The 26,562-nt window shown below is 37.1% G+C and overlaps 2 protein-coding genes across 4 annotated transcripts in view; both read right to left on the bottom strand.

Moving 5' to 3' along the window:
* The window catches only part of LOC118272636 (WW domain-binding protein 11), a 151,259-nt gene that overhangs the window by 65,470 nt on the left and 59,227 nt on the right, over positions 1-26,562 (bottom strand). The window lies entirely within an intron of this gene.
* Positions 998-17,646, bottom strand: LOC126910660 (protein-L-histidine N-pros-methyltransferase-like). 2 transcript variants are annotated; one of them, XM_050693415.1, is made up of 3 exons: positions 17,338-17,646; positions 16,182-16,391; positions 998-1,199 (listed from the first exon to the last, which is right to left on the bottom strand). In XM_050693415.1, exons 1-3 carry the CDS (start codon positions 17,398-17,400, stop codon positions 1,005-1,007), a joined length of 468 nt encoding a protein of 155 aa, XP_050549372.1. In that variant the 5' UTR covers positions 17,401-17,646; the 3' UTR covers positions 998-1,004. The 2 variants fall into 2 exon arrangements, with proteins under 2 accessions (XP_050549372.1, XP_050549371.1); XM_050693414.1 differs by lacking the exon at positions 17,338-17,646 and having other exon boundaries at positions 16,182-16,730.

The following is a 26,562-nucleotide window of genomic DNA, read 5'->3' as shown; positions in this document are numbered from 1 at the left end:
TGCTGTATTTTCGAATCCAATATGAGCGTTTAACTCTTATGAAACATAGAGTTTTATAAAAACGCTATAGCTATAGATACAGTAATTTTGTACTCATCTAATTTATTATTTGAACCAGATCACTGTACCACAGAGCCATCAGCTAAACAGCAACAAAAGACCAAATCACAACCCGAATTAGTTAATTTGTACAGACACAACACAATGGATGAGGAAATAACACATACACCCACATCTACGTATGTATGTACCGGGAGATTGTAATTGGCGTAATTGGTCGAATCTGGACGCACTTAATAATGTCCCATTGTCGTCATTCAAATGGCAATTCATCGTTTGTAAAAGATATGATTCATTACTTTTAAATTAAAAAGTTTGACGTACTAACTGGGAGCAGTGCGAACCTCTCGCTGGAAGCTGAGAGTAATGATGAAAGGAATTAAAGTTGGATTGAAGTGGTTTAGAAGAATTCATGAGTTTTACATGTAACCATATAATTAAGTCTTTGACTGCCAATAGCAGGCATTTGTTGAAGGCAAATCCTCTGCTACGTCGGTTACCACTACCAGTGACCACCCGGCGTTCAATATGTTAAAGAAGGTCTAATTCTTGGAAGAATAGGTCGCAATTCTGGACATTGTCAATGAGATCTAAAAGATCGAAGCTATTTATTAAGAGAAAATAATTCCACCTTACCTGTGAATATTTCAGTTGTTCGGCACAGCACTGTTGAAATTCTGCACTTACCTACATTTCTATAACAGTTTTGACAATAAAGAAAAATGTTGCCGTTTTAGATACTCGATTATTTAGTTGATTGATCACGTTCTGTTAAGTAAGAAGTCTAGCGATCATTTTCTGGTCCGGATTAAGTTCATCAAAATCAGTATTTTCCGTTTTAAATTCATCTTTGTAATACGGAGTCTGGAAATGTTCCCGAAGGTAGGCAATAGGCTTGTTCATCAGCATATCACTGCACATACTTTCGACAAAAAAAATAAGACTTACCCATTAATATCAGTGACGGACCAGAAGTGTCTCAGCACAGCTTTAGCAAGCAGGTACCAGATCTGCGTCCACACCCACGAGGACTTATCTATGGAGGCCGACAGAAACTCCTTGGTTTCTTCATCAGGGTACAATTGAACGAACTTCTTGATCAGCTCGGGACACAGTCGATCCTTGTTCACACGGTACCACTGCAACAAGATACTCACTTAAATACTTTTACCCTAAAACCTACTTTGAAAAACAAGAACCACTTATTTAGAGCTATTTTGGTAATGAATACTCTTTATAAGACCGATAAATTATGATTATTCTCTTCCGTTGGTTACTGCACAGTTAATTACTCACGTAATTGCTGGAAATTGTACGAAAATCCCGCAGTAATTTGATAATTATACCTCCAATATGAGAGGATATTGGAGCGTGGGGTGGGTAATTGAGTTTCGTTTGATGAGTCTGTCGTAGTCAGATCAGATAGCGTTGCTAAGTATTGCTATAGCGTCAGTTTTAGGTAACTACTATATTGCCGAAAGATCAGTAACTGACTACATTCCTAACAAAGAAGTAGCTTGGTTTTAATATAGAGTACACAACGTAGATCTAGATGAGACGTCTAAAGTAAGACATGCTGCGTCTAGAGCGTTACATATTAGTAATGACATGATTAAAGGCAAATCGCAATTTCTTCCTCTCGACCATTATACAAATTGATGTTTAACAACCCATTGCAGCACTTCTTAATGAAAGCATACAAAAAAGAGTAATCGAGTGCAAATAAGAGAGTGTAGTATGAAAGGAGCGTGCATCTCGTCACCCGTTGTGTGTTTAAGTCAGCCGCAGCGGCCCTACAAAGGGCAACGCGGCGGCTGTTAATTTCACGCTGCCTCGAATTAACATTTCTTTACGCCACAGAATAATGACGAATTAAAAAACTTCTCGCCTCTACATGTAGCCGTAATGATGCCGAGCGACGAGCGAGACGGACGATGCGAACTCATCAGCCCAACTTAATTAATGCCAGATCTGTCTTTGTATTAAAATCGAACGGCGGCCGTATAAAAAATTGGGAAGGTGGTACTGGCTGCATATTAAACAACAGGGTTCTCCGTAGTGTTTAATTACAGCGTGTAATTAATGTCCGTATAATTAATGTACGATAGCAATTATAATATCGGGGTTTTTTGCCTAATTGGATTCTAAATCACGTGTTATTTTGTTGCGAATCACAAAAAGTACAAAGAAACATACGTTTCAAAAACTCGTGAAGTGTTGAAGTATAAAGGCGACGTAAATAATTGTCAAAAGGACAGGAGTGAGCGTCAGTTAAGAAGAGTGACAAATGTGGAGTTAAGTGACAGAATACAGCTTCAGAAGGCAACACACGGAACTCCAAATTGTCTAAAACCGGTAGTTGAAACAATCGTCACGGCAAATCGAAACGTCAGGCCGGGAGCTCGTATTCAATTTTATAGTGAGTTCGACTCGGCGCGGCGATAAATGATGGCCGCCTTTACTTTGTGTAATACAATCAATGTTTTATACTATTATTCATCCGATTAGACATCGTTTTTTCGTTCGGCTACTAGTATTTCTGAAGTTGTTTTTTACGAACTAGGATATTTTAAATATTGGTACAGCAGGTGTACCGAATTAACATTTGAAGTGCAATAGTTTTTAAATTGTGTAAACGAAATACAAACGCAATAGGTACATATAAGATGTTGCCAACCGATTGAATTCCATTACCTCCTTAAACTGTCGCCCTCTATCTTGATTTGGTAGCCATACATACGGTTTAGGAAAAGTAAAATGATAGCATAACCATCTAAAACATTTTTACGACGAAAGGCAAAAAGTATCGTAAAAACCGATGGGAATAAATATTTAGTACCGAATACTGATAGCGAATCACGTTGGTGATTATGCAATGCGCCGTCTTTACATTTAAAATAGCCTGCATCGAAACTACGGCATTCGACGAGGTAAATTCTCCAGACAGAATACAAAACGTGGAAATTTTTTGAATATTTGAAGCCTGAAGAATCACCAATGATTAAAAAATATATTCTGTAATCTCTTATGGCATTCAGTTTAAATTATTAATAGACAACATTGGGTCTTGTATCAAAATTACGCATAATTTGCGTGCTGTTTCGAAAATGATAGAAAATTATAGTCTGCCTCTCGCCTCGTAAATGGTGGAACAATCGTTTGAGAAGAAATGTGTATAGTATTGGTTAAGGATTTATAAAACTGAAAATAAGTTACAGAACTAAACATATGCATGTCATGGCTTGCCTAAACGCCATAATCTTTAGGTACTGTATTTGCTGTGTGTTGAGATAAATTAAACTGACAAGAATTTAAATTTTAAAATATGGGCGGTACTTCCTTGTTATTATCTCTTTGTTATTTCACAGACAAGAGGTAGGTACCCATCCGATTATATTATTTATGAGAGTCTATGCTTAGGATTCATTTTCTGCTCGTGTAAGTTAGATTTGCATGAATAACAATTACCTGATTTTAAAAATCTACCTGTTGAGGAAGACAAATCGCGGATGATTTATTCAATCCATCGAGTTATCGAGGTCGAGTCCATGTCTTATTTATTTTATACTGTCTATGTGGGTTACCATTTTTCGTAAAATGGTCAACAGGTCAGATGAAAATTTTGCTTTATTTTATTCTCGTTTGTGTTTCACACTTGTCATTTGGCCAGTCATAGCCTTCAATGCGATCATTATACTCGGCTGACTCGTTAGCGCACAGGTCAGCGGAGGCGCATCCATGGAACGAATGGAAGGATCCAGCTCCTTTATCCAGCGGTCGTTCGCCTCCAGCTAATGAATCAAAGCCCTTAGTGTGAGCATATTGTCAATACGAAGCGAAATATTAACGCTGAACGCGCTCTGCTCGCACAATGCCAGATTAATTCCCATTTAAATGTGCGAATAAATGGCAGGGCAGCGGCCATTTAAAAGCAACCGCTTCGGCCAGTGACGTTTTGTTTGACTTCTACACATCAATTCTCCGATAGATGAATGGAATGGTGAATAGATGTCTTTGAAAGCTCAATCATACAATTTGTCGCGACATCTGCAGAAGATAAAATTTCCATATTTACCGCAGGTTTAATGCATAAATAACTATTATTGAGGTAGGTATACAAGAATGTAATTTATGGGGTCTGGGAAATCATTAAAGGTATTAAGTGAGGGTAATAAAATGAATAATTTCATATTATGATGGAGAACATTCAGGCTGTATTGGGACGAGTATATAACACTACGTTTTCGAGCTAAGTGGCGCATGGGATCCCGGTGGATTTGCCAGTAAGCGGCTCGGAAGCTTGTTTGCCGGGCGCTTCATTAAAATGGGATCAGGCGGGATGCAGATCGCTTGGACGTACTGCAAGCGGGACGCATGAGCTGCCGCCTTCAGGATATACGACGTACAATATTGATTATACCAAGCGCAGAGTATGTGTTCACAAAAAGTAAATCAGTACTTATGTATTTCTTTTTATTTATTTAGAAAACCAACAGCGTTATGATTTACAATAGGATATGTGAATTACTTAGATTAGGGGTAGCAATTGGTTTCTCTTTTCACTAGAATTCGTGTACATGCGAACGGACTTAATACAATAAGATCAAGATCAAACACTGACTTACTTAATCAGTTACAAAGACTTAGATTTCGGAATAATGATTTTATTATTACAAATTTATTTGCGATATGCTTATTTAGAGATACACATAAGCATTCTTGAAAAACTGTCAAGTATAAAATATGTCCGAAAGATTGACTACAAAAATAGTTAGTGGATATTGTAACTTTGTTTCACTCCCTGGTTTTTAACACAGTACCCAATAGAATTTATGTTTGGACCTACAGCAAACACATATTGGGTAGTGAATAAACTATAGTAATAGCCCAGGGCTCAGATTCATAAGAGCGATACTCTCAATTAAAATCCTATGCATGACTTATTGCAGCGAAACAATTGATTTCGATTAACACTCGACAAAGCTACTAAACAATAAAGCATTCTATCAGATACGCATATATTTTAGCAGATTTATATGTTCACGTGCTCAAAGACTAACCCGCAGAATCGAAAAATGATAGACAAATCTAAAAGTGTAATACATTCTTGATAGGTATAGAAGTTAGGTTAGTACCTATCTCCATTGTGATTACATATTATTCTAGCTTTTAAGAAAATAAATCTGTGTCTGAATAAGTTTACCTTTATTGAGTTAAGGGATAGTAGGACTAAATTGCCCAAATAAATTGTAAGAAAAACAAGAGTTAAAGTAATTTGGAACGACAAACTGTTTAGTATTTGTAGCTTGTGTTGAAGCTACATGATATTAATTAATGTTCCAACGGTTTTATTGATCTTTGTTCTATGGCATCACGAGCAAGCCCGGGGGCAACCATTGCGTAATTGTTTTAAACTCGTCTTTTAATTGTTCTATCGGGGGTTGGGATTTATGGGCCGACGTGATCTCCAGCCGTAATGCCATTCACATTCATTTGCGCTATTATTTCCGCGTAGTCGGACCATGGGAATGCACCATCTACAAATTTAATCAACTAACAATTCATTGGAACGCTTTGTCAGGCTATAAAGTAACATTTTATTTGTTTCTTATAATAATTTGTTTCAATTGTGATTAACAATTAATTAAACTGTCTCGTTTTAGAATTACAATCCACGTCTTATCTTGGATGAGATTTTTTTGGATATTTTTATTTATGTTTCGGATCATGGAATAAGTTGGCACTATAAATGAACGATATTGGAATGAAAAGTATTGGAGTTGCATGAGACAGAACGTCATCCGCAGCGTGGGCACGCGTTCAAGAGATTTACGAGTGTATTTAAACTGGTTTTACATTAAGCACCAACTTGGCCGATTTGATCGTAAAATCAGCCGTTATGTTTCGAGACAATATCGTCGCTGGTTACCACCCAAGCGGTGGACTGTTAAATTAACTTCAGGTTAACTATGGGTCACTACTTCGACGAAGCTCATTGATTGAATTGTGGTATATCTGTTACTGATACCTACTATACTTGACTATATGTATGCTATCAATACGCACGTGCGTATTATACAGAGTTCGAAATTTCGATTCGCCCAGCGATTCTGTAGTACAATAAAGCTGTTTGACGTCGAAGGTTGTTAAAATAACTAGTGTTTATTTAAGGTGTTGGAATGGAAATTACTCGTCGGCAAAGAGCAATTAAGCGCGCTCACGCCCGGCCGATTGTTCGGACTCGATCGTCGATGGCCCCACCCATTGTCCGCTGAAATTAACAGTGGCCGTAAAAAAAACACGTTTAACGAAACAGTCAAGCCAACTAAAGCGTTGTTACAAATATTTTAAACGATTTTTAGAAGTACTCTTGTAGAGAGTTGAGATAGATTGAGGAAAATAAAGATGCATTTCACTTTTCAGTCACATTCTAGATCATTTTCAGAAAAAATAGACTATTTCTTGTTAAGACAGACCTGATAATCAATAACCCTATTTTTTTAAGATCGTCTTTACTCTAGTTGAAGGAAATATCAGACAGTGGTCCTTTACTTTGTGACCAGAGTATTAATCCTATGGTACGAAATAATAAATAACCTCTTAGATAAATTGTGCATTTAATTGGCAAGGCTGCAGCAAAACAGATTATTTATACCTGATATAGATTAGTTAAATTTTACATACACTTAATGGTACTTTAACAAACTGGTCAGGTAACAAAAGCTTAAGATTTATGAAGCTTTGAAAATGTCCCATCTTTTTTACACTCGTTGGCGTTTAGTCGGTGGATCTATTTAAACCTCTCAGTCAGAAAACCTTTGAGCAGTATCATTTGTTTGGGACGTCACAATATCCTCCCATCAGAAGCCAATCGAACTGCCGTTGATTGAATTGATTGAAAAAGAAATGTAGACGGGGGTGTCGAGGCCGGTGCCTGGTCCACCGGTATTTTTATAGCCTGTACACGTCCCACGACGCGAGGGCGACACATTCTCGACGAGGCGACGTTTTTGCTACGCCAACTTTCATTAGACACCGCGCGCTGCGGGACCGAGGCGTTTCCTTTTAATAAATGAGTTATGCGTTTATATCCAAGATGGCTGCTCGCGTTATACCACTGGGGTGTCAAGAATGTTACGATGGCCGCGAGCTTTTTGACTTATACACTTGCATTGTTTAACAAAAATATTGTTATAACCATCTTATTGGGATACCGGTTATTAAGATTCAGCCCGCGACCAACTGTGCCACCTAATGAACTACACTCGTTTTCGTTCTCTTAATTTAATATCTTACTGTTGAGTATCAAAACTCAGATTGAAAATAAAGTAAGTAGATATACATTTTTCAGTTCTTTGGGATGATGCGTAGCTGTCAATGCAGAATTCATCAAAAATGTTTGTCGGTATTTCCACTTTCGGTCGGCACGTATGTAAGTACGATCTTTTTGTTAGCTGTAAATGTCCTCAAACTCCACCAGGCCCGCCGTTGTCAACTTTTCGTGTATTTATTTACTCATTCATACATTTCTTGTATGTCTGTCCTTTTGTTTATAGCTTTTCCGTGCGTCTGCAGACCACTTGCAATTTTATTTCGGAAACGTCTGTATCATAAAACTTGATGCCATAAGTCAATTGAAAACCAGAATAACATTTATTTTTTAATCTAAAGCTCTAAGTATTTAAACACCTATCAGAGAGAAGTTCTGCAGACTGGTTTATTTTTTAATCGAGATTTATATTCGGAGTCTTTTAGGAAATAAAATAATCACGGCGGCGTTGATTTGCATACAATGGTAAAATAATTTTACGCGCGTTTCGAAGCGCTTAATTCTACTTTTTATTTGGCCTTCCGCGCCCTATCTACGAATCAAACAGCCTGCTCGCGCGCGCCCATTTAAGTGTTAACATTTTTGAGAAGTCTTGCGAATATTTTATGAACTGTATACTAGCAACGAATTCCATTATGTAGCTCTTCATTCTCACTCACATCATTATTTCAATATTTTTTATTTTATCTAATGAAAGATCAGAAAGCTTTATTTGGTAAGTAAGTGCATTATTATTTTACACTAACACAAATGGTATATGAGTGGGTTTCTCTAAAAGTGACGGTCCTATCGGCTTCAAGCGCACCCGCCGAGTGAGATGCGATCGCGGCAGACTGCGTGGCGAGGTCGCGACTCGAGCGTCCACCGACATCGACAGTCGTCTTGGCGCCGCCGTCTACCACACAACATACCACATACATAAACAACCTACTAAGTTCAAGGAACTAGTAATTATGTTGGACACAATCATAGCAGTTACGAAAAAGGTTACGAAAATAATTTTCTAGCAGATAAAATTTACATTCAGAGCAAACATCGGCCGTCATAAATTCACCACAAAAGTGCGAGCGACGGTCGACTAGCAACAAAAGGGCATGACTTTTCCCGCAAAAAAAGATGATCCTTAATCTGATTAAATCTCCATCGCGGCGGACGTCGGACCGTGAAAGATTAATGAATATTTGTGCGAGGATTCCCGGAGCTGGGCTGGCACGTACTGCTGTCATAATCATATTAGCCGCGACCGGAGCCCGGACCGGAGGCCGGCTAGGCACGCACGCACGCACCGCGCACTTACTCCACTACTTACTCTAACTCTAAACTCACTCTTCTACCTACTTACAACTTACATTTGTACTGAATAATCTGGTGACGTTTATGAACCTCAATCAGTTACGCAGGTTTTAAGGGAGTTAAGCTGTTTCCCTGTGTTATAAATTATAATTGATGGACGCAAACACAGTATAGTCTAGTAATTAAAACTGCGGCTCTTGTCAAGTAGAACAAGATGGAAAACAATAGAAATAAAAAGCAATAGTCCAGTGTATAAAAATACAGGTTGCTTGGCATGATATATAAAAATAGCTTTTCAATTTGAAATATTTGAAACATTATATGCGACTACGAGTACCTACATTGCACTGGTATGATACGAAACGATCAAATGTATCTAAGAAATTGTTCACAACAATCTAAACATTAAGACATTCAAAACAATCGCACCATAATTGCCAATTACAATTGGCAAATGGAAACAGAGATACAAGTAAAATTTATGACGACATTATTTTCTAAGTAAAATAAATTTGCTCAATAAAATAACAAACAAGGCAAGATGCAAAGATATATCTTTTTAATTTAACATTTTGTGTTAGTGTAAGTTAATAAAAGGATCTTATTACCGGCGCCGATGTATAAGTAAAACTCATTATAATTTTTAATACGTCTCTCTACACATAAAGTAGCGATTACAAACATGGCGTAGCGAGCGATACGCAACGCGTTAATGTAAGTGTTTTCACAATATGAATTATACATTGAATTGTGTCCAGGCAGACTCTTTATCTCATACCCGGCGGGGCATCGAACACATTATGCCATCGACTGCGCTAGATTTTTATTACATATGTCCTAGAAAAACTTTAAAGCTCTAATGCAGGCTTTCCATGACGTCACACCTATCTACCCTCGAACAACTTGCGATATCGAAAATCACAATTGAAATTAACGCATTTCGAGTGAGCTCAATAAACACACTCGTAAAAGAATCAATTGTTAAGACCCGAAAGAAATTAAACGTGAGAATGTATTGTTTCATACAAGCGTGAACAAAACGAAAATCGTTGTTTGCGTTAACCAGCTCTCAGGTCGTTTTCGACCTGCTTTCGTGAACATAAATCGCATTAAATAAAAGCATTATTTATGAGGTCCATACTTCGAATTGAAAAAGTAAATTTGAGTTTGAATATTCAAATGGGACCCATTGACTATAAACTTTAAATTATTATTTGAGTTCGATAAATATTTGTCATTTTCCTGTAGGTACTGCTAGACTGCCGTTGCAATGGTAAATTTAAAAATACTTATTATTCCGACTCGTATTCTTTTAAATTACACGATATTGTCGTCGTGGTTCGTTTTGAGTAAATTGATTCATTATTGAAAGCACTACCTCTTTTAAAGAAATAACGTTGACCAGTTTTTTGCCTTACGAAAAGAGTTATACTGGGCACGTTGATACTTTACGATATTCGCTCAATACAGCCCAATTGAGTGAGGCTGTCGGGAAAAAAATTGCAGATGGTCACTATATTTAACATGATGCCGATTAAAATGTTGACATCAATGAGCTTCGTTTCACAATGGCCCTACACTCGGAACATATTTGGAGTTGGTCACGTTAAGGCGGCGGAGTGTTGGATTGGTAATTAATTATTAGTTATGGCTTGTGGCGGCTATAAAGCTGCGCTCATCAATGATTCAGGCGAGCAAACAAAGCGAGCGTGCACCGTGGGCATTATCCGCCATAAGACATCATAAACGGAGCACCATCATCTGGGCTTATAAAAAATTCATGCTCATCTCACATTTCGGCGCCCCTCTTAATTTCGCGTGAGCCTCTTCTTGGTTCGTGTAAAAACTTCGGGTGTCTTTTTATGACTTTTACTGCGGTATAATTGGGGTGGGGCGAGCGCTCGCGTCCCCGAGGTGACATAAATACTACCCCCTAACTCCTCGCTTCCAACTACCCAGAGTTAATCTCATGTAAGGCAACACTCCACGGAAGCAGACCGCATTAAAACATCTTGCCAACCACAGGTTAAATTACTTAAAATCTGCACTGGTACAAAAATCCGCACGAGGCAGGTACGGTACTAAGAAAACTTAATTATGACGTAAAGACGCAGATAAACTTAAAAGCTACGGGGCACCCTAGATGGGTGCGTTGCTAATGCATTTTGCATGTCTTTGTTAACCTTTCAGCAGTCCTGTATCTCCCCACCTACAATCCTGCTACTCATACAGCTCTATAACATAATATTGAACCAAAGGTGAGCATACAATTTAATGCCTTAAAACGAATTTATTTAATTTATAGATATGAAGCACCAGTAAAACGATAGTGTCTGTGAGGTAGTAAATGCGATTTCAATTTTATAGAAGCAGCAGTGGTGTGCGAGGTGGCGGGACCGCGGGACGCGACACGGCTTGTACTCGCGTGCATGTGTATATTTATTTGCAAATTCCGAATAGCTTTCAATATGTAGAGACGCGGTGACTCCCGCCTGTCGATCCACTCCAATATCGCACTCCTTGTGAGACGTCACGAAGGCGACGCCATTATTCGATGCGACGATTGACTCACACGGGAGCACCGCCTCCTCAGGACGCCGCATGATAGATGAGACCCAAAAAACATATCCGTAATTGAGATTTCTATTACAGAAATTGAAAGCGATCAGTTTTTTCATGTTTGTATACATAACGTGAGTGGCGTTGGCGACAGAGCGCTATCGCGTTTCGGAAGTGTTCGCGGACGTCAATTTGTATATTGTCATTATTAGACTTGGCGCGGAAAGTTTGGGTGCGTTCATCCATCATGGTATGACGGGCGACCGGTCCGATATCGCGCCTAATACGTATTGATTTCCCACTTAGCGTTTTTCTTGGGAATCGCGGCGCTCCACCCTTCCGCCGTCCGGAGGCCTAACGAGCTGTTTGTCCTCTACTTGCGGCAACTAGGGCGGCTGTTGCTCTACGCTTTGGCGTCGTCTAAATTACTACAGTGCAGTAGATTAATCAGAATGTCGGCTGATAAACATTTGGGCTAAACAATAGAATTGTTTATATCCAATTACTGCGAATTTATTTTTAAATATACTAATAACTTTAAGGACACCTAATTATAATTAATTTCGGTCTAAGTTTATGGGACACATGCAAGTGTTCATCATGTATGACTAAGATAATCTATAGCTGAAATTAATTGGAAATTGAATTACGTATATCCAGGTTTACATATTTTTTACGTTTATGTTACATTTCTTACATTGTAAGGACATTTGCCAAAAATATTCTACATTATTTAGTATTTTGTGTGACAGTGCACGCAAATAATGTTCTTTTCTGATACGAACGATGTTGGTAACGAGGAAGCTCGTATGAGATATGATGTAAGCAAGTGAAATATTTGTGTAGGTACATTTGCCTAAATGCTGTAGAAAAAGATTTCGTCACCAAGGTCCCCGGTGGAGGTAGAGGGGGGAGGCGAGAACAATGGTTTCGGTTCTCACACGTGTGGAGGATTATTTGCATTCGGAAATAAAGAGAGGAATGATAAAAGAAAGGCGCGAGCGAGGTCCCACCGCCTCAGGGTGGGGTGTGGGAAATAGGAGACAGGGGGAAGGGGTGCGGGGGTGGCACAGTGGAGGGGGTGGGGGCTCGTTACGCGAACAATGGAGAAATAATGTACAGATTGCAGTGAGCGATGCGCCCAGCGCGACTCAGGTGTCTTAGCTCAGTGTGTGGACATCACGCCTCCTGTGCTCCGCGCAGTGAGCTTTATCTATGTTTGTAATACATAAGCGCCGCGTGACAGTAAATAACTATTTGTATGCTCCAGCACCCGCTTAAGTGGTGCTTCAAATAATACCTGCATTACTTAATGGGATATTTTATTTATTTGAACGCAAATATGCTATATAAATTGTATAAAGTATTTCGTGGACACGATAATTACGTAGCGTGACCGCGTTATGAGATCTTTTAGTATGGACTAATAAAATACAATTACATGATATAAAACTGGTTTGTAGGCTGTTAACAGTTAATTTACACAGAATTAAATAAAGTTCATGACAACTCTGTTTGGAAGTCATAAAATACATTATCAACATAACAATGTCCAAGCATAAAGTGTAAAGCGACGTTTTAATGGCACCAGCTAGCTGGGCTACGGGGCAAGGCGGGCAAGGCGAGGCCGTTTAATATAGGACGTGTTCATAGGAAGCGCAAGCAATCACAACACAATCACCCCATCCTCGCGTGACACCGAAAACGTCCTCGTTCATATAAGTATAAATTAATCCATTTAGAGCGAGCGACCGGCACCGACGGCGACCGACGATTAACGGAAGCTTCTACTTAACTAATTTATCCTCGGGTGGTTTTAACAGAATGGATAGCAGTGATTACGGCCGATGGCGACGATCTCGTGTGACGCTCGAGTCGCGCCGGAGATGCGCGTACACACACATGGGTAGACCGCAATCAAACGTTATTCGTTACAATTGTTGGAAGTATAACACGGCTCAACAATGATGAGGATCGATCACATGGTATGATGGTACTGTTTTGTAACGCACTTGTTGGCTCTACAACTTAAAATGTCGTCCGTTACATGCTTGTAAACAATTAATATGAGTTAATGTACCTTACTTAATTCGACCAAATCAGAGCAATATTGTATCATCCTCAAGACTCGTTTTAAGATATTTATGTAATAAATCAACTGTAATAATTCTTTGAAATTCAGAGGGCATTATTATTCTAAATCGGCTTTACTATAGTCAAATGTTTGTAATCCAGCAAGCCCGCGACATTTTAATAACATTGATCAAATAGAACAAAAGTATGTGGACCGAGCACTCGACAGAGATGAAAGTTAAAAGGGTCGCGAGGGGTGTGTAGGGGGGTGTGGTGAAAGGGGAGGAGCGGGTTGAATGTCTTATTCCCTCCACAATTCAGAGGTATTTCGTGTTCTTCATACGCAAATATATCCTCGTTACGGAGATACACGTGAGCCTACGATTGCGTGTGCGTCTAGTATGGAAGCCCCTGGCGAGTAAGTGCTACTGTGAACCGTGGGAATTGCCCCAGTCACAAAATTGGATTCAGTAATCAAATGGCGAATTGGACAAACGTTGCGTCGTTATCGTCCGAGACTCGGTGACACGACAGGAAACTTTATTTAAACAAACTAGTCTATCTAGACTAGGGGCAACAAAGTCTGCTTTGTGTAGGTACTAATCTTATTACTATTATGTTTAGATAACATGCGGGTTTTATATTAAAACTCGTATGTGATCTGATGCCATGTGGTTGATTGTATTTTCATATTTCTCGCCAATAACAATTAGCAACGAGGCTGCTGGTTATACACGCAGAGCCAATACGATTAGATTAATTATTCCGAAATCCATAGTAATACTACTTAGGTGAACTCAAGGGTCGAATTTTAAGTAGTCGCTCTTGTAACAATGACGCAGTTTGATCATACATACGTCATCAAGCTATGTAATTAACGAAATTATATCCGACCTATTTGAACTAGTGAGATCAGATTTCTAGAATCAAATAGATCTCCATTTGATAAGACGTTCAACGTTGAAGTCGACGTCCAAAAATCACGTTTGACTACTACGGAATATCGTAGAAAACACGCTGTCAAACATGTCGCCAGTGAAACGTTTACGTTTTGGATTTTATAAACCTGTGGATTTTACTGAAGTGTTTTATGGTCAAAGTCTAAACTCATAGCGTTTATTTCAAGTCATAACACTTGTGAATAGTCAAAAATAGTTGTTCGTCAATTGTAGAAGTTGGGACAAAATTCAGTTGTCACATCTATACTAATAGATAAATAATAATCTATACTAATGTAAATCTAAAGCTAGAGTTTGTTTAAACGCGTTAATCTTTAGAACTACTGGTCAGATTTAAATAATCATGTTTGTGTTGGATAGTGCATTTATTAAGGAAGGCTTTACACTATAAAACATCACACTATGACAAATAGGAGCAGAGCAGTGGTTGACAAATCATATAAATACGAAAGTAACTCATATCTCTGTACCGATTTGAATAATTATTTTGTGTATTGGATAATCCATTTATTAAGAAAGGCTATATAACATCATGCTACGATTAAAAAGAGGCGAGCAGAGCGGGTGAAACCGCGCGGAAGTATCTAGTTTATTATAAGTGCGTAAGTGCGAAACAGCACAGATAATTTCTACAGCACAGATACGTTTTCCTGCTACAGTTGTAGGTAACTTCGATATCGTATTGCGGCATAAAAAACACTAGACGTTTACCTCGTTGGTCCAGAGTTCGGGCCCACGCGACTGCCGAGCACGTGGTCAAGAGTTCAATCCCATGTCACTAAAGGTATTATGGGACTTCGATTTCAGCATTCTCAGTAGTTAACAGTACAATGAAAAATTTTATTTTCTTTTTGTTTAGTAAAAATTGGTACTAATACAATGTATTTTAAACACACCTGTGCCTACGCCTATTGTTATGGAAAATAGCAGGTTTGATGTTGTACTAAGTTGTTGAGCTATATTTACTCTTATCTTTGCTGTCTGATGTTGTAATACACAACAAAAATCTAATTAGACAATACATTACTAACTTACCCTCAAAAAAAGGTAACTACTTAAAAACGTCAAATTTTTTTAATCATTAATGAAAAATTTTTTGTTAATATAATAATAATTGATTCTGTTGTATAGTTAAATACATCAATTGAGTGTTACATTGCAATCCATGTGAGATCTATAAGGCATTGAGTAGTTGTGAAAGAAGCACATGAATTGAGAATCACAATAAAGAAAACTTTGATAGAAAATATAACAATAATATCTAAGGTAAGTAGGTTATTACATAAATAATTATCCAACTTATAAAATGGTACACCTAAGGTTTTAACAACCAAGTTATTTCTGGTTTTCTGGTATAAGCGAGACTCAACATATTTTTTATTTTGTTTCATATACCGGCTTATTTTGTAGGATTAACCAATCTTTTTTTAAATTTTAAAAACAGCTTTGCTCCGTACTAAGATTTTCTCCTGTGTCATGGGTGCGTTTACTAATATACAATTTCAAGTGCACGTGACACCCAGACCCGAAACAACAATTTGTGGCTCACACAGAGTTGCCGACCGTGCAGTCTTGTATTTGTTACAGTAATATTTGAATTATTAACTTGGATAATACTTACCTTCTTACTTCCATACAAGTCCATATGTGGAAAGTTGTTACTGTCAGATTCCAACAGGACGAAAATATTATAGACATTGTACACCTTTGTTATAATAAATTCAGTCAAAAACAGCCACTTAGAGGCATATAAATAAGTTAAACAATGAGGATGAAATGTTATCTATGTTTGATAGTAATTTAGTTCAGTACACAGCTATTGTGTAATGTAAACAAATGGTTCGACCTTGATATTAATGCAATGAGATGATTGTTAGTGCTCCCATCTACTCAAACATAAAACTTACCTCATTCTGGTCAAGTTCCTGTAGATATCTATCATTGTGTTGTTTCTCATACATAGCCCGGGCAAGAGCACTTCGGGGCCGATAGAAGCCATTGACTCCTGAACCGCTCGTCATTTTGTCTACGTTACTGCCACGCACTTCTACACCAGGTTGCGAGTACTTCGGACTTAAATTACTGATTCCATCTCTTGAAGGGTATTGTTGACAAACCTTCGTATAATAACAGTTCAGATGAGATTTATATTCAGCTCCAACAGTCAATATGTCATGGATAATGACTGTTAAGTATACAAGTCTAATAGTAAGGTGCATTTAAGGAGTTTAGCATTGTTTTTTTTAGTATCTTCCGAAGATCAATCAATGCCACTGATTTTTCTGAAATAACCTCACTTATGTTTTGTTTATATGGCATTTATTGCAACAGGCCGCATTGACTCATCGTAGTTAAACTTTTTAGATCATAATCCTAACACTTTTTTGTATAATTCGTATAAAAAAATCTATAAAAACGATCAAAACATTACATTCCTAAATGTCAAATTTAATTCTGTCAGACGTCGCTAGAGGGACAGAAGTCAGATGTAAGTGTTTACGAAGTTAGATATCGTTCAAAATATTGCTTGAAATCTGTATTTTTCTTGTATTTATTATGATATTACAATTAATATAGTATTGTACAAAGTATACATAAATAAAAATCCTCAATTTCGAAAATTCTAAACAAATTAAAGGCGATATTTGAGCCATGAAAATATTTTTAAAAAAACTTTCTAGCGTTCTTCGTAAATGCTTACCGTAAAGAGTTTTCAGGGGAAATTATTTCTTGATATTTAAATACCAATTATGTATTTTAATAAAATGCGTGTCTTTTAAAACACATTACTTTACAAATTATAAAACACTACATTTTTTAGATCTTGGTACTTACCTACCTACTGAACTCTCTCAAGTGAAGGCAAGAGGGCGCCAAGTACATTAAGGTACACGGAGCTGACAAACCGCGTTGATAGTATATTGAACTTTAACACTTTACTATAAAGTCTAGTATTGATTGAAGATATTTGACAGATTGGGCAACTTAATGAGCTGGCGTCTACCGATCTTACATTAATTAAAGATCAATAAACTTGTATAAAACAGATTTCAAAGTACTAACCGTATCTTGCTTAGCTTCAACCGAAGCTTTCGCTACAATTTCTCGAAGCACCAAATTCATCATCTTTCTTTCACTGTAATGGGTAACGGTTTTCCGATATAGGTTGAGTCCAAATGAACTTGCTACGTCAACAGTTCTGGAGAACTACTGAAGCTAGTATCAGTCACAACAGAACGAAATTAACACCCACTGTATTTACGTATAAGAAACTTCCCTGAACGCGGTGAAAGGCTATTTTAATTATTATTTACGATAAATGAGCCAGAATTTCAGTTCGGCCTTGGCCGTGACCGACCGTTCACTGTCTCAACGCTGCGCTTGACCACCTCCGATACTTCGGGAAGCCGTTATACTTAAGAACTATTTTTATTGTGGAAAGGTTTGCCTCATTTTGTAGCAAGTACTTGCAAGTACCTGTTTGCTCACCCATTGTTAGCCAACAATTAATTAATCTTCTATTGTGTCGAATAGCTAGCTATTGACAAGGTTTTTAATGAAATTGTGGTAACTGAGTAAGTAGGTATAGATTACCTAGCACCTAGTCATTATGAAATCTTTGCACTAGATTTACCAGTCACGTACCTACCTACTTTATATCCAGTGATTAGTAAAATTAAAGAAAATGTAATATTTTTTTAAATGAGATCATTTCGTTGATAGTACTTAAGAAGAGAAGAGTAATGATTCGGTACATGACCTAGGTCTTTAATAATTGATACTTAGGTACTCGCCTCACCGAGGGAAGGCGAAGGTTGATAAATCGAAAGAGATGCCACATTGTGTCGTGTCTCCTAATGGGAGACAGGCGTGACGATAATATGCATGTAGGTAGGTATGTAATTGTTCACATACCTGTGTCTACCTGTTATTGGAATTTTTTAACTATAGTTACGAACTTACTTTTAATTTCAATATTGGTTTACGATTGCTAGTTTTGTATAGCTCATTAACTAATGTTTTTCATGGTATGATCTTGTAAATAACTCACAAATTCACCTGAACTTTTAGCCCACTCATATAGCTTCGTAAACCCTATGTTGTATTTATTTGTAAAGGAGAGGTTTTGCACTTTTGTGTCAAAAGCTTAAGTACACTATTTACATTTTTTTTAAACTAGAACAATTTAGAACGCTTTTAGAACCATCCTCTACCATTAAGGTGAATACTATCCAAATTATTTGTAAACAAATACTCATATGTCACTCGAACAAGTCAATACAATCTTCAGATTGTCAAAAACGATTGCATCGATACTTTTTTCAACGGCCTTGGCATCAATTAAATGAATTACCTAAATGGATTTTTTTCGTTATATATAGACTAACTAATGAGGTTTTAATTGAGTAGGGTAAATTAATTTGAAAATTCTTGTATGATATTTCTACCTACCTCCTACATATAAACTATCTGATTGAATTTGGAACGGCTAACTGAACCTGTAAGATGCATATCGGTAGGTATCTAATTAATAGGAATTTATGACCTAATTTTATTTCACGCAACATTTTAATTCCTACCGTGGCAGCACTGTGCAGACAGACACTAGCCGGTTAGGAGTCAAAGAGAACAACCATAAACTATTTTCTACAAATTTTCTACGCTGAATGTGTATCACGTGGTCTATAAAAAAGTGAGATAAGAGTATGGCAACAGGACAACTTCACGTTTATTATGATATCGATAAATATTTTAAATAATAAAAATAAAGCAAAGTACTCACACTGTTTCGGATTTCAGGCACTTTAGGCTGGTAAAAAGTCGTTGTGGACATTGTAAAGAAAAAATAATAATTCTTAATTTAAAAATTGACGTGAATTCGATTATTACGATCGCCTTGAAGTGAGCGTATAGATAAAGGCTGTTGATATTAACGCCAATGCTAACTTATTTCTTTATCTGCACAGAATTATAATTCAGATAACAATGGCGGCTCAAGATAAATTTTATGCCGATAAGTTGCGGTAATTTTTTCTTCTTAGATGGTATTTAGGTGATATGTGATGGTAGTTTGGTGTTGTATAACGGCATCTGTTAAGTATTCCTCTAAAATACTAGCTTTAGTTAATGATCCAGTAGCTATGATCAATTAAAAAGGATACTTACTTATAAAATGTTTGTAGGTATGATTTGTTTGCTATTACACCGTGAATCTTTCATGTGCGTAGGTACGTCCTTAAATAAACCAACGTCTTTGCTTCAGTGTCAGTTATTTTACGATACTTATTCACATATTTATTTAGCTTTCATCACATTCATAGTAGGTACTAGCTTTTGCCCGCGACTTCGTTCGCGTGGAATAGTGACTTCCGGCAAATTTTTGTTTTTAACCACATAGTTCCCGATCTCGCGGAATCTCTTCAAAAATGAGATGTAGAAGATATTCCAGGGAACTCTTCAAAAATCAACATAATGAGCTCTGCGTTTAGGGCATTGAAAAAATAGTTTAAAAACGGACTTAAACTAAAGAAATATTATAATCTTTCCGAACTTAAGATGAAAACTAACTTAAAACTAAAGAAAGCTACGAATTACGAATTTATAACAATTAAAAAAGAAATTATATTACAATCTATCCTCTATGCTATAATAACCAAGCTTAAACTAAATAATTTAAAAGAAACGACTTAAATCTAATTTATCTAATTAATTAATAAATTAGACTTACAATTTTATTAAAAAAACTAACTACAGTAACTACTAATAATCGATATCAAACTAAACCTACGTTAAATAATTTAACCAGAAAACCCAACAAATAAACTTATTAATTGACAAATACAACGAAACCTTTTTTTTAGAATATACGAAACAGCAGGACCTCTACAGACAAATAATCATACGACTGATAATACACTTTTTCCACGATAGTACCGAAGCGCTCGGCCGATACCCAACCAAATGAATGTAACGAAACCATAGCGCGATCTATTTCGATCCCAACGCCATATATCGAGGATAAAGACAACTTGGATTATTTATTTATACTCCGTTCGGGCATTTTCTTTGTACTAAAAGTTTAATTATATTGATATTATTTTTTTCATACCTTTTTACTATTTATTTACTTTTTTTCGATGAATTAAAACAATAACATGAACCGAAGTCGTGTAACGATCGACATAGAATTATCTATACTCCGTTAGAGCATTTTCTTTGTACTAAAAGTTTTATTATATTGATATTATTTTTTTCATACCTTTTTACTATTTATTTACTATATATTTTTGAAATAAAAACTATCCTATGTCCTTTCTAAGGTTCTAAACTATATCTGTACCAAATTTCAACAAAATCCGTCAAATAGTTGCGGAGATTAATGGTATAAGCATAGAATAGTGTTCGACGTGATTCTTTAATTTGACATAACTTTTTTATTTATGAACGGATTGACATGAAACAAACACTAAATGTAAATTGAAGCATACCACAATATATTCGTGAAAACCGCATCCAACTCGGATCAGCCGTTTCTGAGATTAGCGCGCATAGACACACAGACAAACAGACAAACAGATAAACAGACAAACAGACAAAAAAAAGTTAATTACATTTTTGGGTTCGACATCGACATAACAATAACCCCTGCTATATTTTTTATTTTTATTTTCAATGTACAGACAGCACTTTTCTACGATTTTATTATATGTATAGATCATGAATCTGTCACACACCTCCTAGTACTAACTTGGTTTGATTCTCGAAAAACAGGTGTAGGAAGGGGTGGGTTGTAGTCAGTAAGAGTTTGACACTCGCTCTCGCCTCACCTAAGGCGAGAGAAGTCAAGTCATTGTATAATACGTCCAGTCTTAAAAAGAATTTGGTATGATTGGAAAAAGAGGTTGGCGATTCTGTGACTGGCACAAATTTGGAGTTCAATCTATCTTTTGTTTTAAGTAAGAAGGTACTTCTTTAGAGTTAATGAACCAGCCAGCCTTAATGAGCAGATAAAGTAATTATTGTCAGGCGTACTGAAAAAATACTCAAAATAGGACGATCTCTATCGCTTCTATCTTCAGATAAATACTTTATTGCATCGAACTACGCTGTAGATTTCGTTACATTACCTCAAGTTTAATTTATTGTCTTTAAAATCAGATCTATACTGCAGATAACTTCGTAATTAGAAAATATTACAGGTCTCTACGTCGTCGACTAATTATAAAGGTCTATAAAAAGCAAAGCAGGTAACACAACATTAATGTTCCACAGCTAACTGTTTATATTAATAAATCTTGTTCGTAATAAGGTCAATTAAAGTTTATAAACTATACGAACCGTGTTGCAATTTCCTTTGTTTCGTAATAATTTTAGTTGTCAAACAAATTCCAACAATACCTGATGCCACTTTCAGGTGTATTATTTTAATTAAAAACGTACGGACTGTGTAAAGTTTTGTTCAATATGGATTCTCAATCACGCGCGGATTGCCTGAAGCAATGCGTTGTGAGCGGGCGCATCGGCCCAGACGCACGCGGGACATTTAAAATAATTACAAGCCATCGGAGAAACGTAACAGCCAGTGTTTTGAGACCATTACTTATTTTTTAATTCAAAAAAATATTTTTAAAAGCACACACTTAGAGCTGTTTGGTGCAATGCGGTCAATAAATGAGACTATTACAAGGTTTTGGTGTAATTTTGTTGCACTAAATTTATATTATTATTGGAGCATTTTCGGTGAAATAATTGCACGGTGAAGAGGTGCAGTATGGGTGTCTTAAAGGTCGAAACCTTCCTCTTAAATGGTTCATTTTAAAAGGTTGAGGAAATTAGATCGATTAAGGGTTTCGCATCTTGGGTGTTTCTTATGAAGCTCATAAGACGTTGAGGTCTATGGATTCATAAGAATGTCGAACTTAATTCTAATCCATTATTTGCATAATAATATGTAGGTCCTTCGTATATGACAAGTATATTGAGTTGATAAAAATAGCTAACCCACTGCCAGACTGATCAATAAATCTCTATAACGACGTAGAGGTGCATGTTGTCAAACCATTCTGTATGACACAGAACGAAACGAGGTATGAGCAATACATACAAGTATCTAAGTTATAATACTTACGTGCAATACGTATACATTTGTTTTATTTTAACCAATCATTTGTTCGTTTAAAAAGCCAGGTGATCTGAAACAAAACCAAATGGTCGGTTTAATTTAAATCTGTGCACGTAGTTTTTGCACCCCCAACCGCATTCTCACAGAGCGGCCGAGACTTGATGCACTTCACTTCTGATTGGATCATTACCGAGTTCATCATACCCCGTGCGATCCTCGGGCCTAGACAGAGACGGATGTATCCCGGCCACAAACTAAAGACAAAGACAAACACAACCCACCGAGCACATCGTTCAGAAATTATTTCATATCATGATTATTGGAACTTTATTGCACTTCGTAACTAACAATTGACATTAGGAAATGCAATTTCATATTGATTTCGTAATATCGTCTCTCGTTTATTTTTATCAATGCGGCAAATCTTTCTATGATTTGCGGCTAACCATCCTCGGGCATGTTGGTTGTTTTCTTGTGGCTTCACGTTCCGAGAAAATGTCATTAAAAGCTCTATAGGGGATTAAGCCGGTTTAAATTTTCACGTAGCCCGGCAGGAAATCGGTTTAGCCGTAACAAAGGGTGGGAAGATACCGAGAAATTATCTTTCGTCTGAATACAAACCGCTAAACGTGCAATTACAGCGTTACAGATGGAGCATTAAGTTATCAAAAAATAATAATGTTTCACACCGGCCGGAAGGTGTCGCTGGCATCACGTCCGCTCGCCACAATCACTCGCTCGTCACTGATTTTGATTTCGGCTCGGAATATACTCATTATTCATCACGTTTCTAATAAAATTCGTCAGTGAAGGCATCTGTTGTCTTGCGTAACCGCATTTATTGCCGTTAATGGTCCCTTTCTTAGGTAATGTTAATTTGTGTCGAGCAGCCGCCACTACAGTAACTCGATTCGTTTACTCGTGCGTGTCTACCACGAATTGATATCGCGCAAATATTCGTGACACTTCACTGAATAAATTTCTCCAAAACCGACAGTAGAATTTCTATGGTTCATGCGTAGGTACCTATTGCATAGAAACGTACTTAATAATATTTAATTGATAGTTTCCGCAATGCAAGCAACCTTGCTGTAATAGGTAAGCTACTTACTTTGTGTCATTGCTGAACTGTTGATGTAATATGACAAGGTACCACCTTTCGTCCACTGAAAAACAGACAAGTAAAGTAAGGATTATCAAAACTAATCTTATCGATTAACAAGACTACACATTAGACAGTAATCGACAGTGAATCGATTACCCCTAGTATCTCACCATACCATTAGTCCATAGACCGCGGGCATTACCATCGAGATGGAAATGAATTAAACATAATTCGAATAATCGAGGCTCGGCCAATACAATAAAACAAAGGGAAAAAGTACGTCTGCGGGCTGCCTTAGCGAGGGAACGAAGGATTTCAATTTGGAACGTGATGAGGCGAGTTTTCATTTACGTACAGTGATTCGATGATGTCGGTAATGACGTGGACGCAGTGATGCGATGCTGGCGTGCTGCCCCTAGCGAACATAGTGCTGCATAGCGAATGTCTACGCAGATTATTTTACATCATTACTCATTCGACGGTGACAACACTAGACAACTCCGTGGAAGCTTAGAAAAAGAGTAGACTACTACATCTATATCTGGTTTCACGTTGATAGTAAATACTTAAGTGGTTGATTAACGAAGTCGCCCAAGCAAAAAGATCACGTTCCATAACTTGCGCAAACGCGCAGTAAATCTCTCACGTTATAAATTTACAACACATTTATTTATTTCACAGTACAAATTACAAGGAAAATAATAATGAGCTGAAGTCATATCTCATTACTTAAGTTGAAGCTCAACGGCTGTGGACAGGCTGAAGAGCTTTGGATGCCATCTATGACTTATTTAAAAAGGCTTTCATTAACTTATCGTTACTGGAATAAAAACTTTATCATTCAAGTTATAAAGTTTAGATTGGGAAGTATGAAGAACCGCTTTTAATGTTTTCTTCGTTGAACAGGATGAACACGGAGGCGTTCGTTAGGCAGTTCCATAATTAAAAAATAAAATTGACGTTGTAGACGAAGCGCTGAAAAGTAGTAGAAGAAAATGTTTGTGCGAAGCGCAGACGCATGTTTTGTCTTCTATATAGTTTACTATGAAGAAGCGACAAAGAGCAACATTTTAATAATTCATATGTACACACATTCAGAGGCATGAGTAATGTTTTTCTAGCATTCGACATTGTATGGCCACATAATAAATTAAGTAAAGACGTAACTTATAATCTACAGAGATGCATCGCCGCATTCCTTATACAAGGCGTCTGAAATGTGCAAGCGCGTTTTCGACACGTTTAAATCACAAAAACAAATTGCAGCGCGTTCCTGAGCCGACGTCACAGCGAGTTGTTGAACCGCGGATAATTAAAGCGCCCACTTGTAATTACTTGTGTGTGTGGTTGAAATGCAAATGTTGTCGCCCCGAGTATCTTCAACTTGTAATGTATGCGAATCGGGAACAGATAAGCGCATGAGATTTACACCTCGCCGTGTCATGACATGAAACTTTACCGTTCGTTGACCGACACTGTTTTAGGGGTTATTTATTATTGGTTTATTTTAAGGAACCGTGTGTGATTAAGACATTCTCGGAAACAAATATGGTAAAAAATATTGCAACGATATGTTAATTTGTGAAAATTCATGTTATGACTTACGAAATCAATATTAATGTTGAGGACACGACTACGTAGAAATAATATACATATTATCATGTACCATTTACTAGACAAAATGAAAAATACTCAAAGTATCTGCGACATATAGTTTAAAGTAAAACATAGTGGTATACCTGTCTAATAACAGTATCTCCTATTACGATACTTACGTCGTCGGCGGTATTTCCGAAGTAATACGACCTTCAAACCTTCAAGAAAAGACCGTATTTCTTTTCAAAGGCCGCCAATGCAGACTCTTCTGGTGTTGCGAGTGTCCATGAAAGCGCTGATTGCTTACCATCAGGTGACACCACCTATTCCATAAAAAAAATGATAGGAACAAAACAGACAGCTATACTAGCGAAAAATTTACGAAGTTCCTCAGTTTAGTATACTCTCAAACATACGTATTCGCAAGCCAGCCAATTTACTGTATCGTGCCGTATTAAGTGTGACTGGCCGAATTCATATTCTTCACAACCCCAAGGCGTGTTGTGGTCACATCAAGTCTTAAAAAATCAACGCCGAGCTTCAAAAAAGGAATATTTTTTTAACAATCTGACGTTTAGTGATATGGGAATAGCGTCATTTGCACTCCATTACTTCGCATACAATAAGCGTTTCGTGAGTAACGCCTGTATTTCGGTGATTCTAAAAATAACAACAAAAAATATGAAAATTGGTTGGTTTTATGGTGAAAATTGCATTAAAGAAAAATTGGATTTCGTTGTAAGTAATTGTCGACTACTTGTTCATATTTTGATGCCTAGTACTTCTCATCACGTCATACATCAACAGCCTAGTAGTGGCCACTGCTGACCAACGACCTCTCCTCACACGCTTGCTCAATGCGGGTTGGCGATTTCAAACTTATAATTGGAAAATTTATAAGCCCAGGTTTCCGCACGATGTTTTCCTTCAACGTTTTTCAATGGTGTCTAATATTCTTAGAAATTACATATAATTCGGATAAAGTCACATTGGTAAATGTTGTTGGTAGGTTTCGAACCCACGCACTTATGCATGAAAAGCGGACGTCTATAGCCTCCGAGTCACCACGACTATATTAATATTATACAATTTAACAATACGTATGTGATACACAATATGCTACGCCAGGTACTACACAACTCGCCACGCTAGATGTTATACAACTTGCTACGCCAGAATGTTACTTTGCTCGCTACGCCAAAATCGTTAATTAATTAATAAAGTTACAAGATAAAATGCTACTCACTACACAAGATGCTACACAACATACTATGCTAGATGCCACACAACTCACTAAGTTACATTACCGTACTCGTTACGCCAGATGCTACACAACTTGCTCCGCTAGTAGCTACACCACTCACTACGCCACGTACTATACAATGTGCTACGTTAGTTGTTACACCACTCGCTACTCTAAATGCTTTACAACTCGCTACGCCTGATGCTACACAACGTGCTACGC

The sequence above is a fragment of the Spodoptera frugiperda genome, chromosome 4, assembly GCF_023101765.2.
Source record: "Spodoptera frugiperda isolate SF20-4 chromosome 4, AGI-APGP_CSIRO_Sfru_2.0, whole genome shotgun sequence".
Classification (NCBI taxonomy): domain Eukaryota; kingdom Metazoa; phylum Arthropoda; class Insecta; order Lepidoptera; family Noctuidae; genus Spodoptera; species Spodoptera frugiperda.
The sequence above is the reverse complement of the archived record's forward strand: the minus strand, read 5'-3'. Positions and strand labels throughout refer to the sequence as shown.